Raw genomic sequence first — 15916 nt, forward strand, 5'->3', positions numbered from 1 at the left:
GCTGGGACACCAGTCTAGCCAGGAGACACATAGACCTATGATATGGAGGATAGAGACTGGTCCACAGCTGGGACACCAGTCTAGCCAGGAGACACATAGACCTAAGATATGTAGGATAGAGACTGGTCCACAGCTGGGACACCAGTCTAGCCAGGAGACACATGGACCTAAGATATGTAGGATGGAGACTGGCCCACAGCTGGGACACCAGTCTAGCCAGGAGACACATGGACCTAAGATATGTAGGATAGAGACTGGTCCACAGCTGGGACACCAGTCTAGCCAGGAGACACATGGACCTAAGATATGTAGGATGGAGACTGGCCCACAGCTGGGACACCAGTCTAGCCAGGAGACACATGGACCTAAGATATGTAGGATAGAGACTGGTCCACAGCTGGGGGACCAGTCTAGCCAGGAGACATGGGGACCTAAGATATGTAGGATGGAGACTGGTCCACAGCTGGGGGACCAGTCTAGCCAGGAGACACAGGGACCTAAGATATGTAGGATGCAGACTGGTCCACAGCTGGGGGACCAGTCTAGCCAGGAGACACAGAGACTTAAGATATGTAGGATAGAGACTGGTCCACAGCTGGGACACCAGTCTAGCCAGGAGACACATGGACTTAAGATATGTAGGATGGAGACTGGCCCACAGCTGAGACACCAGTCTAGCCAGGAGACATAGGGACCTGGAAGATGGAGACTGGTCCACAGCTGGGACACCAGTCTAGCCAGGAGACACAGGGACCTAAGATATGTAGGATGCAGACTGGTCCACAGCTGGGGGACCAGTCTGTGAACTGACTTCAGCTGTACTTGGTACTGTAGGAATGCGATGATCTGCTTATCTCCTGACACTATTCGATACGCAATGTGATGTAACAAATGAAAGCTCCATGACAACAATGTCTGCAGAATTCTGTTTATTTCTGAGCCACAAATCTTTTGCGATGACATTGGCTTGCGAGAACGTAAACAGCTGCTGTGTCATTTGTGATTCATTTTTCTGCCCCACAACGACATAATGTCACATTTTTGTCACATTTTGGATTTCGATATATTGTCCCATCCCTACTTTTTACAGTCTAAGTAGCTATATCTACCGTACTCTAAACTAATGCACACACAAAGATAACACAGTAGCTACCTGCACAATATACCCAAGTGTGTGTGTGCGTTTATTTTTAAACATATGGTTTAGAATAGGCAAGGTGAAAGCAAGGCACTAGGTCAGTTGGACAACACACCGGGAGATAACAGTTTTATATCCAAGCTTATCAGAAAATGGGCCACAGCTGATCCCTCGAGACGCATGCTACCCTGAGCTCCCTTTTCTTTTTTACCAAGGGAATTAAAACAGAGCGCTATGCTGTCAAGGTAAAGTCACACAATGTGTGAGATTTGTTCTCCGCATTTGACCCATCCCCTGGGGGAGCGGTGAGCGGCAGCAGCGCCGCGCTCGGGAATCATATGGTGATCTAACCCCCCAATTCCAACCCTTTGATGCTGAGTGCCAAGCAGGGAGGCAAATGGGTCCCATTTTTATAGTCTTTGGTATGACTCGGCCGGGGATCGAACTCACGACCTCCCAGTCTCAGGGCGGACACTCAGACCACAAGGCCACTGAGCTGGTATGAGACGATATGCAGATGTAGGCAGCAAAAGTCCCACTTTCTCCTGCATGCTTCCTATAGGCTACTACTACAGGTACATGCTGCTCTTGCTCCACCCATAAAGCAATTAATTACCGTAGACATTTCAGGTGAGGAGTCACTGGAGAGATGCTAGTTTTGCGTCAGTCATATATTTACTATGCGATTTTTTTTTATACATCTGGATGTAGGTCTAATGCAGCGATATCATATGCTTTCCAGGCCCTAAAAAGGGATATTTTCCCAATGTGCCTTTGGTGACGCGCTCTAAATTCCCTATGGGTGTACTTCACAGAAAAAAATATTTTTATTATTATTATATACAATTATTACCCCGAACGAAACATTGGGGCTATCTTTAAAAAAAATTAAATTAAGTCGTCAGCAACCAGGGCTGGTGGATTTCCATACAGAGCTGCAATTCTCTCAACGCGAATATTAAGTTGAGCCAGATTGAGTTTGGGCGGCTAATAAATGTGTTTTGCGGCAGTCGGGAGACAAATTACAGGCATCATAATTTGTCCTAATTACGGCGCCAGGTGCCGCCCGTCTGTGAGGCAAAAATAACAGACGCCATTTATTAATATCTGCTCAGACGCACATCTGCTTCCCTGACATGTATTAATACACAGACACTTCTATTTACACACTCTTGTACTCCGCCCCCCTTGTCAATTATCTTGTCACAAGCAATTATATTTCCCATATTGACTTTCTCTGCTTTGTTATGTGTTGTGTTCAGTGTTGGGGGTAACTCATTACAAAAGTAACATATTACATGTAATATATTACTTTTAGCAGTAACTCAGTAATATAACTTATTACTTATAGGATTTCAGTAATATTATACCAGTTACTTTGTCAAGTAACTCAAGTTACAAATTGAGTTACATTTTATTAAATCAAAGCACATATTTAAAAAAGATACAATCATTTCCTAATCAAACTAAGTGTTTTTTATGCAAATAACCACTATAGATGACAATAGCAAAGGAAAATTGTAACATTTAGAATTTTGGATTGTTTACACTGACTTCAAGGCGGTTGAAATTATTTTTCGGGATGGGTTCCGGGGCGGCGATGTCATTCTGCTGCTGCTGTTGTTTTGGTAAAAGTAATGCAAAAGTAGTGTAATAAGTAACGAGTTACTCTACACAGAAAGTAATATTGTAAAGTAACTTATTACCTTCAAATGAAAGAAACTAGTAATATGTAATATATTACATTTTGAAAGTAACTTTTTTTTTACGCCGCTCGCAGTTTTCAGTTCATTTTCCACATTTCTCACAATTGATTCTGTCTTGATTGATGCGTTCACTCCATTAGGTCAGTTGATTGTGCCGCGCGGTGATTTCACGGTGATTCATTGTGAAAAAGGGATAGAGTGATAATCTGGTGACATTATGAAGATCAAGGGGCTTAAATTGGAATAGATGGATCATCATTTCTGGCACCTGAGCTGTGAGCTCTTCATACAATATGGAAGAACATTAAATGTCACATTAGCTCTCCACACCCAGAGTGAATTAGGCAGCTCATCATCGGCCTTACACTGCTTCCTGCTTTGCATTGTCTTTTTAAATGCTTCTGTTAAAGCAGCTACGAGCAAGATTTTCGATTGTTATTAAACAGTCTAATTATAATATTGATGCATCACATCTTACCTATAATAGTAGCTGAGACCAAAGCGAATCGGAGATTGCTCTCTTGATGATTATAGAGTCTGTGTCTGTCTACCGGCGGGCCGGATAAACCCGGAAGTGAAACGAAACTGTTTACGGCAGCTGCCTGCCTTCAACCGTTTCGCTCTGCCTAGCAACATACCATAAACACGGAGAACGCCATGCAGGGGCTTGCTACTCTCGCCAACATCTCTCGTTATATTCTAACAGTTTGTTTGGAAGTCATTTAGTTATTTTGTGGTTATGGCCAAAGTGGCTGCCGCAAACCGTTTCATTTCACTTCCTGATCTGCCCCGCGGCCGCAGACAGACTAATCGTCAAGACAACACTGGCCGATTCACTCGGGGTTCAAGCAAGAGTACTCGACGTTGGTCTCGTTTACTATTAGAGGTAAGATGTGATGCATCGATATTAAATTTAGACTGTTTAATAACAATCGAAAATCTTGCTCGTAGCTGCTTTAAAGTGTAACTAACCCCCAAAACACTTTTTTTTCAGCTTTTAACTCATTGAGTGCCAATGACGACAGCTGTCGTCAATTCAAATACTGACGTAGAGTGCCAAAGACGACGATTGTCGTCAATTGCGTTTTTTGACGGTGGGACGTGGATCAATCCCTGATACATCTCTGGTACAACTATTGTAGCTATTGGAGGTCTATAACCTATTTTACAGAACCCTTAGGTGGCGACAGTGCTCTCCAGGTTAACAGAAAGGCAGAGAAAAACAGAGAATAAGTCGTTGGGGAAACGGAAATCGCATCGCATCCGTATGCATCGATATGCATGAAGCGTTTTAACGTTAGATGCGCCTGCAGCAGCCAATCTGCTCCCACAATTGAGCTCCTCCATGCCCGCTGCGACAGCCCATTCGCATGATCAGCCGTGGAGTTGTTTATTATTCTCAACTGGAAGCATAGGAGCCGGTGACAAACACACGCGGAAATGCTGTAAAAAAGCTGGATGTCGCGCACATAGATATATATGGTCGGGAAGTTTCTTCCCGCAGGCCACGAGACTCCTTAACATACACAAATAGTGTAGTAGTCGTACCGTACCGTACTGCAGCTGCTACCATTATGTATGCCTAATGTTTAATTGTATGTCTAACAAGGTACATGCTATTTGCACCTGTATGTCAATTACGTCGAATTTAAAATGTCTGAACACGTCTAACGTATGCACAATGCCTAATGTTTAATTGTATGTTTAATAAGGTACATGCTATTTGCACTGTATGTCAAATACGTCGAATTAAAATGTCCGAACATGTCTAACGTATGCACATAACATGTGCACCTATGTGCAATGAATATGCCACTGACTTGTCTTATCGCTATTCTGCCTCATTGCCTATTGCTGCTTAGTATTGCTTATTGATGCCTATTTCTTATTGCCTATTGCTCATTGCTTGTTGCCTATTTGTACTATGTCGTAAACGGAGTCCACAGCACAAGAATTTCACACGTGATACTTGTACCATGGAGTGACAATAAAAATCTTGAATCTTGAATCTTGAATCGCGCACCCTTCACAGTGCAGAGCAAACTCAGCAGAGAGCCACCTCCCATAAGGAGGAGTGTGCAGTTGAGGCGGGGCGGAGCGGGGGGGGGGGGGGGGGGGGCACGCAGAGCAGCACACAACACTGACCCAGACAGACCCAGGCAGCAGGACAGGGTTGGCAAACGCAAGCCAGAATATCCGATGCCCACCAGCAGCAAAGACCAGCAAGAAGCTGCAACCAGCAGCGCACGCAGGGGCCAGCGCTGCTGGTTGCAGCTAAAAATATTATTCTGCCAAACAAAATTCCCTTGCCTTCACTGTTTTATTGAAGGAAATTATTTTTGAGGTGTGACTACATCAGAAAATTAGCTTCAGAGTCAGTGATGTGTTTGAAATGTTTAATTTCACAAAAGGGCCATTATCTCAGCTTCTAGAAAAAAACTGCTCTTTTTTGTTAAATCAAGCTATCTTCTCCGGCTGATAACGAAAGAACGGAAAATGATATCAATAAACCTGTTTTTGCTGATGATAGAAAAGAGTCTCATCGTTCTTTTTGCGTGTTCATTGTTTACATAGTAATATCACACAATATTCTGTGGGCCTCGAGAAATCACTGAAAAAAGCTCTGAAACTCTGGCACTGGGAGCGTCCGTTCTCCAAAAGTGGCTGGCACTCAATGAGTTAACCAATATGGCTTTTGGGCTGGTATGTAAAGGATTCTGGTCAAAATCTCCACATTTGAGACCAAACTGTTACAATTGTATTATACTCTATCATTTTCAGCAGCATAAGTGCCCTCTAGGGGTTCACACCTGTTTTTTTGGCGGGGGCCTCAAATTAATGGGCGATTTGGTACGTCACAGTGGTGGTTGCATGTGGTGTAGGCGACTTCAATGTGAATCAATTATATCTTTTAGCAGCTTTATTTTATGCATTAAATGAAGCACGAGCCGTTCCTGGGTGCTCGGATAACGCAAGGCATTATGGGTAATCAGCTTCTGTGTGGCTAATGCTAGCGGCTAGTTAGTTATGTTTCATGGCAGTAAAACGTCACTGAATGACCAAATTGATATAACTTTTTGACCATTTCGAGCAACACTGTTTCTATACGGACCACCAGCGTTGGTTAGTTGTTTATAACGTGACCATATTTATAACGTACTCCGGTTTCCGGTTTATAATTTGGGTCTGAATACAGCCAAAGAGTATAGTGAGACAAGAGGAGACGCTCTTCTGCCACTTTCCTTGTTTCTTTTTACTGAGGCAGAATGCCGTTTTGCCAGAAATCTGGGGGGTTAGTTCCCCTTTAATGTAGTGCGGTTGTCATGTTTTGTGTGACATTTTGCTATTGTGGATAAAACTGCACTGACATTAACAGTAGTACTAATAGATGTGATATGAGAGAAGCCACATACATAATTATTTCTTTCTTGCTTTCTTTCTTGATGGAAGTCATATTTGTTTGGCAAATATGACACATTTGTAGCTCTTTCTTTTCACTATAGCTGCGTTCACACCGACCTATTAAAGTTTTTCGCTGGCATCGAGTTTACATACAAAGTCAATGCAAACGAGCGATTGAGCGTATATTCGCCCGGGAGAAAAATCGCTGGGCGTCAGTCGCTCGCTGTTCAACGCTGATTGGCTGCCGTGTGAGAGTGAGTCAAGGATCACACTGGCTTGGAACAAACCCGCTGGTTTATTGTGTGGCAACAAACCGCATTGACAGCTGATTGACCGGCTGACAGCTGACATGAAGTGAAGTCTGTACTACCGGTATAGAGCTCGCGTTACGGAGCACGCTGATAGGCTTAGCTTGTAAACAACTACGGTGGCTCGCAGTGGACAAACATCATGACATTGCGTAACGTTATAGCCCCCAGATGTCCGTCAATTATTGCGCCTGTTGACGAGCGATTTAAACAGAGCGACAGAGCGATTCCAAAGGGTTGAATCGAGCGACAGAGAGAAAAATAAATATCTCGGTGTGAACACAGCTTATGACGTCTTTTCTGTCGTATGTCTCTCTTCTGTGGAATCCACACTTGCTTGTCGTTTCTTGTCTTCTATGTTTCTCTGTGACTTGATGGAACCGAGCTGTACAGCTGTTACCTTCAGTCTCTTCACCTCTGTGTCCTCTTGTAACAGAATGAATATTACTGTAGGTTAGACTTCCTGTGGAAGAACAAGTTCAAGCGGGAGTGTGAGGAGATCGAGACCATGGAGAACCTCAACCGGGTCCTGCTGGAGAACGTCCTGCCGGCGCACGTCGCGGAGCACTTCCTGGCACGCAACTGGAAGAACGAGGTGAACGAGACACTGTTGACCAATGTTGGGAGTAACTAGTTAGTAACTAGTTACTGTAACTTAACTACCTTTTTCAGTAACTAGTAATCTAACTACTTACTTTTTCAAATTCAGTAACTCAGTTACAGTTACTAAAATAGTAACTGGGCTAGTTACTAGTTACTTTAGGACATGAAAATAACGGGCAACTTCAGAGGATTACCCAGTTTCTGATCCTCAGACCTAGTCCGGGGAGAGAGCTGCAGCCAGAGCCCCAGAGGCTAATGACCTTGATAGGCTATAAGCCTCCCCAATAAACGAATGTTCAATGCCACACTGTGGCACAGCAACACTAACATAATGTGTGCATTAATAACAATCGAAGCAGACTTTTAAAAGTAACGCAAAAGTGACTTTCCCTAGTAACTAATTACTCTGAAGTAACTGGTAACTTTAAAGTAATTAAATTACCTTTTGAGAGAAGTAACTAGTAACTGTAACTAATTACCAAATTTCAGTAACTTTCCCAACACTGCTGTTGACCTTGACAACCGAACACAGCAACACAACTTTTCAGTACCTGATTAAAGGCACTAAATGCAATATTCAGCCTATACTAGATGCCAGCAAAGCACTATCTATCTATCTAGCGAGACAGGCGAGTGATGCTGTTCTGAGCAGTGGAGGAAGCCACTCTGTGTTATTTATTTATTTATCTATTTAAGATCCCCATTAACCACTGCCTCAAGCAGCGATTATTCTTCCTGGGGTCTGAAATGACAATATAAAATTCAAGAAACAAAAAATGTAAAATAAAAATACATAATGAAATCAAATAATACAACAATAACCAGAAACATTACACAGAAAATAAACTTGCCAAAAACAGCTTTCTAAAGTTCAGTTTGACAGAAAACAATCTTCTACAATGTTAGTGGAAAAAAGTAATACAAAATAATGCAATAAACTGATTAGTTGAAAATAATTCTAAACCGCACAGATACATAAAACAAACACAAGCAAAAACTTTAAAAAAATTAATTGGAAAGAAAATCGTCAACATAAAGCAGACATGACTCATAACAGAATGCAATAACAAACATAAAAATGAAATCAATCTAAGAGAATCTTTTTCTGAGTGACAATTTCCTCCTGAATCCGACTCTGCTTTTAATTGAAACTGTTGGGGAAGTCGGTTCCAATAGCTAATTGCCCTGTACACTACAGTTTTTTTTTAAGGTACGGTATATGAAATGATATGAAAACCAGGCTTGTTTTCCAAGCCTGTCCGAGCACCGATCCGTCCGCTCGCTCCTCCTTACGTGTGGCACTGTGTGTCCCCCCACCGCGGCCCACCTCCTCCTTACGTGTGGCACTGTGTGCAGCCCCCCCACCGCGGCCCACCTGACCACCTGCCTGCGCGCATTGATGAATAGACAGAGAGCGACCAGGCGAGGCGTGCGACCAGCCGTGGATCAAGCTGTGAATGTGATTGGAAAAAGTACGCAGCCGTGGCTGTGAAACAAGGTTCTAGTGTTTAATTGTGCGGCAGCTGTGGGAGCGTCGGAGCGTTTCCGGGTTTTGGTTTCAGTGCGGTCGGTGCAGGCTGCGTGGCTCGCTCTGCAGGTCTCCACGGCTCAGGCTGTCCAGTGCACACACAGCAGACAGCTGCAGAGTGATGCCAGGGCATACGGGGCATGTGTTTCATAGACTGTTTTTGTTTACGTCTGATGCTACTGCTCTAACTATCTACTATAGTGGGCAAAAACAAAAATCACATCTAGTCCCTTTAAGTCTATGAGACCATTTACACCTGGCATTAACATGTGTTTTCTGTGATCAGATTGCAATCAGATTGCAGAAAATGCATGTTAATGCCAGGTGTAAATGGAATCAGGCTGAAGTGATCAAATACAATCTGATTTGCAATCTGATGGCAGAAAACGCATGTTAACGCCAGGTGTAAATGGCCTATATGAGAGGCCTGTTCAAGCCATGTACTACAAACTCTATTCAAACTTTAAACACTTTGACTACTTTATTACTCTTATTCAGCTCTTTGATACCTTTTGTATTTTTTTGAAAAATCGCAGTTTAAGTTTGATACTTTTTCCAACCTTTATAATTGGATTGTACGGAGCCAGGCTTGAGTGTGTGATGTCATGTCAGAATTGACTCTACCAAACTTTCCAGTCTGCACTTTTGACTAAATTCACACATTTTCACACAACTTGAACAAAACATACATTATGTTATATATCAAAGTTATATATCCTTCAGCTACTCTCACTGACAATGTCAAAATATAACGGATGCCATGTATAGTTTTTGAGATATTAACGTTTATTCCACTCTGTTTCCAATTGTGCAGCAAATAGAGGGCATCTTGTTGTTTCAAATTGGTCCTCAAGTTGTGTGATGTTAACATAAATCTATGAACTGCTGTGTATATATATTTTTATATTCTTAGTGGATATTTTGATATTTTATTATAGATTTGTATCATACATGTTCCACTTCTGAATGACTGCTGCAATGCTGCCGTACTGGTGAGGCCTTGCAGTGCCAATGACTGCACACTAGTATCTACATTAGCTATGGGTGTGAGGCAGCCCAGAAGCAGCCGACTGTACCTCAAGGCTAATCTTTGTTGCAAGTCAATGGAATAGGTTTAGAGCAAATATACAGTATGAAAAGTTTGGCAAACCTGCTATGTTGGTAGTTAACCCAGCAAAAAAAAAACTGCATTCTTGCATGTACTGTATTATAGATATCATGAGAGTAAATTATGCTCGAGCGAAATTGCCGGCGCTGGCTGCGCCGAGGGGGTCGCCGCAGCTGGGCGGAGGGGGCGTGCAGCTCCTCGAAAATGTGACTCCGCGGCGTCAACTCCTTGTTGCGAGGAATGAGGAAATGCCATTTCCTCATTTAAAGCAGCTACGAGCAACTTTTTCGATTGTTATTAAACAGTATAAATTTAATATCAATGCATCACATCTTACCTCTAATAGTCGACGAGACCAAAGCCGTGTGTATCTGAGATTGCTCCCTTAGGTGATTATTAAGTCTATAGTCTGTCTAAACTCGCGCCAACAGGGGGCTCTCTAGAGCGACCGGACCGGGTAACCCGGAAGTGAAACGCGGAAGTGAAACCAGGAAGTGAAACGCAGCTGCCTTTTTACGCCGTTTGCGCTGCCTAGCAACATAACATAAACAATGTGAACGCCACGCATACTCGCGGGAACATCTCTCGTTATATTCTAACAGGTTTTTTGGAAGTTATTTTGTGGTTATGGCCGAAGTGGCTGCTGCAAACCGTTTCATTTCAATTCCTGATCTGCCCTGGCTACAGACACACTAACACTGGCCGATTCACTCGGGGTTCAAGCGAGACTACTCTGCGTTGGTATCGTCGACTATTAGAGGTAAGATGTGATGCATTGATATTAAATTTATACTGTTTAATAACAATCGAAAAAGTTGCTCGTAGCTGCTTTAACGTGCTTGTCCCTCATCTAGCAAAGCCTTCTGCAGGCTCACCGGAATGAGTTTTGAAATGGAGGGACAATAAAATGTCCCCCCACCGACATGATTGCAAGTTCTTGGTAAACGACACGATAACGTTTTGGACGAGTTACGTTCGAGTATGCACAGTCTCACTGTCGCCGCTCGGCGGCGGCAAGGCTCCAAGTCGAGGCTGCGCAGAACCTTGTCAGCGCCTTAACGTTGACAAAACACTTAAACCCCGGTGCAGAATGTGATGCCTTTATCTGTGTGACTCAGCTTATGCAACACGGTGAATCGTGCCATATAATCCCCTGAATGCCTCTGTGGGTAAGAACTGTCAAAAGTAAAGTTTTGGCTGGCAGAAGTTTAGAGGATGCATTAGAGGTCGTGGCAGTGTGTTTATGTACTCAAATATGAAGAGCTGCTTCTTGCCAAAAATGGACAAGTCAGCAAAATGACTGTACCCCTGCACTTGAAGAAGCACCCTGAGGCAAACCTGCTAGTCTAAAAGCTCCAGACACACCAATTAAGCTGACATCCGGCCGTCAGCAATGTCGGAGCCGTCGGTGCGTCTGTTGTCCTATTCTTTATGTTGTGTCCTCCTGCACCGTTGGCTCTAGTCGCCGGCTTTTCCGCTCGATTCAGCGTGTTGAATTCAGCATGTTTTTTTGGGGGGGGGATTTCAATATTTTATTTTAGGTTTTTCAAAAATAATGCACAAACAAGACAAAAGAACACGCTCAGACACAAGAAAAGAAAACATACATATATTATTGACATTCAATATTACGTGATTACCAGCTGCATAAAGTGCTTGTATTAGAATCAGAATCAGAATCACTTTTATTGCCACAGTATGCAAGTTACATAGGAGGAATTTGTCTTAGTGTCTGTATGCAGCGTAGCGGTCACATCAATATACAGAGATAAGAAGTAGGAAGAGAACTAAAGACAATCGCAAGGTTGCACGTGCAATCAAATCGAGTAAATATATACAATATGTACATGAGTGGTGAAGTGTTCTGTGGATGATAAATATGAATTTACGTTGAATTTACATGAGATTTACAGACTGAGTTAAATAGACGTTAAATAGGCAGTGGATTTACATGAATTTACAGTCAGAGTTAGATAGGAGTTTACATTGAATGTACATGGAATTTACAGGCAAAGTTAATAAGGCATTAATGTGCAGGGAATTTACATCAATTTACCAGTCCCAGTTAAACAGGCATTAAATTAGATACAGTATGAGTTCCAGTTTTATGGGGGGGGGTTCAGTTGAGTTTAGGAGGAGGTAATGTGTGTGTGTGTGTGTGTGTGTGTGGGGGGGGGGGGGGGGGTTGTTGGTGAGGTCCTTGGTGGAAGGGGTTTCTGGGCCTTGTTGGTGAGGCTGATGGCGCAACAGTTGGTCTTCGTTGCCGCTTTGACGTCGGCTTGCTGTGTCTGGGGCTTAAAGTACTATTACTAACTATTACTTGTTTTGGTGGAGCTGTTGAAAAAGTACCACTCATGTATATGCTGCCTGCAGGGGGCTAGACACTGATTGAATCAATGATGGGCTGGAACAGGTTAGAATCCAATGTTCTGTTTGGGTTTAAATCCAACTAAAGTCTGTTGTTTTCCTAGTAGAAACAAAACAAAGGCATATGACAGTTCAAATGACAAGTCTGATGAGATATTTACACAGCTAAAATACAGACAGGAGTACTGTGCAGTAGGAGGCAAAGAAAGCCCAGAGGGCTTATAAGGCGCACTCCACCTCATTTAACAGTTCAAATGTTTATACATACACAATAACAAAAGAAAGAGAAATACAGCAAGATACAGAAGAAGAAAGATTTTTACGTATTGTCAGAAGTCATTAAGAGTTCCTTAAGAGCTTTTTTGTAAATTCTTAGGGAAGGTTTTTCAGCTAGAAAGAAAAATTCATTCCATAGTTTTACTCCTCTAAATGTAATGGAGAATTGGCCTCTAGAGGAAAGACATTTAGGGAGATGAGGATGTGCAGATTGGCGGGTTGAGTATGAGTGGGATAATGAGTTAAGTTTAAAGTAGGACTTGAAATGCTCAGGGATCTTTCCTTCACTTGATTGGATCTTATAGATAAAAGTGCATATTTGTGTTTTTTTTGCTCCATGTTTCAAAGCCTTTGGTGTACCATTTAGTATCTTGTGTACATTCCCTCCATTTCAAAGTCTGCGCGTCGGCTTTTATCACTTTGCATCTCTCCAAGCTAATGTCTCGCGTTTTCTCTTTAACCAGTGCTGTTTTTTGTCCCGTAGGATCTGTACCACCAGTCCTATGACCTGGTGTGTGTCATGTTCGCCTCCATCCCCGACTTTAAAGAGTTCTACACCGAGTCTGACGTCAACAAGGAGGGCTTAGAGTGCCTCAGGCTCCTCAACGAGATCATCGCTGATTTTGACGAGGTCATTAATGCTGGGTCTTCTTCAACATCAGTAATCAGTGCATTGTGAATTATGGTAACTGGCTGACAGCGTTTCCTGCTGGCATAGTTGCCTTGACAGACAACTCCTTCAGCCAATCAGCGTCGGATCCAATCAAACCCAAATCCACTCGGGAGAACGGCAAAAACATATTTTCCGCCGAGAAACTCTGCGGTTGCGGCGATACTCCTGCACTTGTTTAATTGTTGTTATTGAGTCTATTTCTGTAATAACTGCACTTTATGGCTGTTTAAACTAGACAAACGCTGACATGACTCCTCGAGACGATCAGGCAAGGAGGCGGCCATTACTGTTTTGTTAGTGCAGTGCTAGTGGCGTTCCTGATTGGCCAACTTGCGCTGTCAATCACAGCGGAGTCGCTCATTCGTTCTTCCGCTCTGCAGCTTTCTGCTAAACCCTCCCCATGGCGCCGGGGCCAGACCGTCACGCAGAACCAAATGAAATGTGAGTTCACGTGACGTGCTGGTTTACCAGGCTAATGAAAAAGGGGAGCAAAACCAAAATAAGTGGTGCCTTTATATTTTTGTTCAGTCTATATAACATAATGTATATTCCTATCATGCATATGTGTGTAGCTGCTGTCCAAGCCTAAATTCAGTGGGGTGGAGAAGATCAAGACCATCGGCAGCACTTACATGGCTGCTACTGGACTGAACGCATCACCCGGTCCTGAATACACAACACAGGTATGCTCAACTCACTCACTCACTCACTCAACTCACTCACTCACTCACTCACTCACTCACCTCACTCACTCACTCAACTCACTCACTCACTCAACTCACTCACTCACTCAACTCACTCACTCACTCACTCACTCACCCAACTCACTCAACTCACTCACTCAACTCACTCACTCACTCACTCACTCACTCACTCACTCACTCACTCGCTCACTCTCTCACTCACTCACTCAGGAGTCCCCCCCCCCCCCCATCAATTCAGATTATAACCTGGAACTGCTATTCATTGGTTAATGACAAAGCAATTAACTGTAAAGCTGTGTTCACACCGAGATATTTATTTTTCTCTCTGTCGCTTGATTCAACCCTTTGGAATCGCTCTGTCGCTCTGTTTAAATCGCTCGTCAACAGGCACACGAATTGACGGACATCTGGGGGCTATAACGTTACGCAACGTCATGATGTTTGTCCACTACGAGCCACCGTAGTTGTTTACAAGCTAAGCCTATCAGCGTGCTCCTAACACGAGCTCTATACCGGTAGTACAGACTTCACTTCATGTCAGCTGTCAGCCTGTCAATGAGCTGTCAATGCGGTTTGTTGCCACACAATAAACCAGCAGTTTGTTCCAAGCCAGTTCCTTGACTCACTCACACACGGCAGCCAATCAGCGTTGAACAGCGAGCGAATGATGCCAGCGTAATTTCACTCGAGTTGGGATATTTCATCTCGGGCGATATATATATATATATATAAACATGTACATCTGTTACTAATAGTGTATGTGTTGTCTGTGTTCCTTCTCGTCTTCCCAGGAGCACGACAGACAGTACATGCACATAGGAACCATGTTGGAGTTTGCATTTGCCTTGGTGGGGAAGCTGGATGTCATCAACAAACATTCCTTTAATGACTTCAAACTCAGAGTTGGTGAGTTACTTATATATATAGTATATATATAAACTTTAATGATGCAACAAACAACACTTAGATTTGGCGTATGACTCCATGGTATGATGATGATGCTCCTCTGAGACGTGAGGAGGACGTCAGTGATTTATAGGATAGAGAACCCCACATAGGGAGTTCTACAGGAGTCATTACATTGGCGGTGTTCAGGGGAGGAGGTGGGGCGAAGCAACTGCTACGGTGAAGACCATCACTGAGGGGAGACACACAAAGTGAGTTACAACACTCTAAAATACGAGGGAACTGATATAGACCTCCAGTTAGGTGATTGGCCAACAGGCCAGAGAGAAGGGAGAGCATGGGAAAGCGTGGGAGACATTGATTGGACAGGAATGAAGGGGGCGTGCATATTTATGAATGAGTGATGTCACCTGAACAGGGCTGAGACATTATGATGCACAGGTTCTGCAGACTTTGATAACAGCCAACAGTATTTCATGCAGTGTCTCTATTGGCCCTCAGAGACATTGAATTCGGTTCAGGATCCGTGAAAGTCTTGTACAATCTTTGACAAAAATGCCATTTTCTCTGCTTCTTTTTTCAAGTACATTCAAGTGTTTATTAAAAAAAAAGAACGGAAGACGCTTTTTTTTATGAAAATAGAGGCTTTGTACTTTCTTTCGATATATTCACTGTTTACATATTCATAAACACCTTGAAAGTTTTAGTGAAAATGATCAAAACCACAGGCGGTAGCTGGCAACTTTTTCTTTCTTTTTTATGCTGGCGGCGGAATAATTAACTTGACAGCAGCTAAAAAGAGCAGTTGAATTCACTGTAGGTCTTTGTTGTTGGAAGCCAAATTGGCTGGCGTAATGCTTTATGAATCCAATTTCATTTGAACATAACTTTGGCTTCATCTCAGATGACATTTGGGATAAAACCAAACTAGTGTCAATGTTACGGATCACCATGAGAATATAAGTTATTCAACACTCCTGTCTTTAGAAACACAAACCTGCAGTTCTGATGTGTAGCACAGGGTCTATCCAAAATGAATTGGCTCCGATGTAACCCTATGGTCACCTAGTACTTATTAGCTCTCTTATTAGACCTTTGTCACCCTTTATCAGTGTAGGGCAAGTTACTTTAAATTAGTAACTTAGTTACTTTAAGTTACTCGTTACTTTCCAGGTAACTACCGGTAGTTACTAGGAA

At 43.0% G+C, this 15916-nt stretch overlaps 1 protein-coding gene across 1 annotated transcript in view; it reads left to right on the forward strand.

Annotated features, from left to right (window-relative positions):
- Positions 1 to 15916, forward strand: part of LOC310800191 (adenylate cyclase type 2-like) — a gene marked incomplete at its 3' end in the record, with an annotated part of 173109 nt that overhangs the window by 142960 nt on the left and 14233 nt on the right. The window contains exons 19-22 of the mRNA XM_083662776.1: positions 6991 to 7149; positions 12921 to 13067; positions 13682 to 13792; positions 14605 to 14719. Of these exons, the coding sequence (XP_083518902.1) occupies positions 6991 to 7149; positions 12921 to 13067; positions 13682 to 13792; positions 14605 to 14719 (532 nt within the window). The remainder of the gene's footprint in view (positions 1 to 6990; positions 7150 to 12920; positions 13068 to 13681; positions 13793 to 14604; positions 14720 to 15916) is intronic.

This window comes from Poromitra crassiceps (genome assembly GCF_964638095.1).
Source record: "Poromitra crassiceps genome assembly, chromosome: 29".
NCBI classification, from domain to species: Eukaryota; Metazoa; Chordata; class Actinopteri; order Beryciformes; family Melamphaidae; genus Poromitra; species Poromitra crassiceps.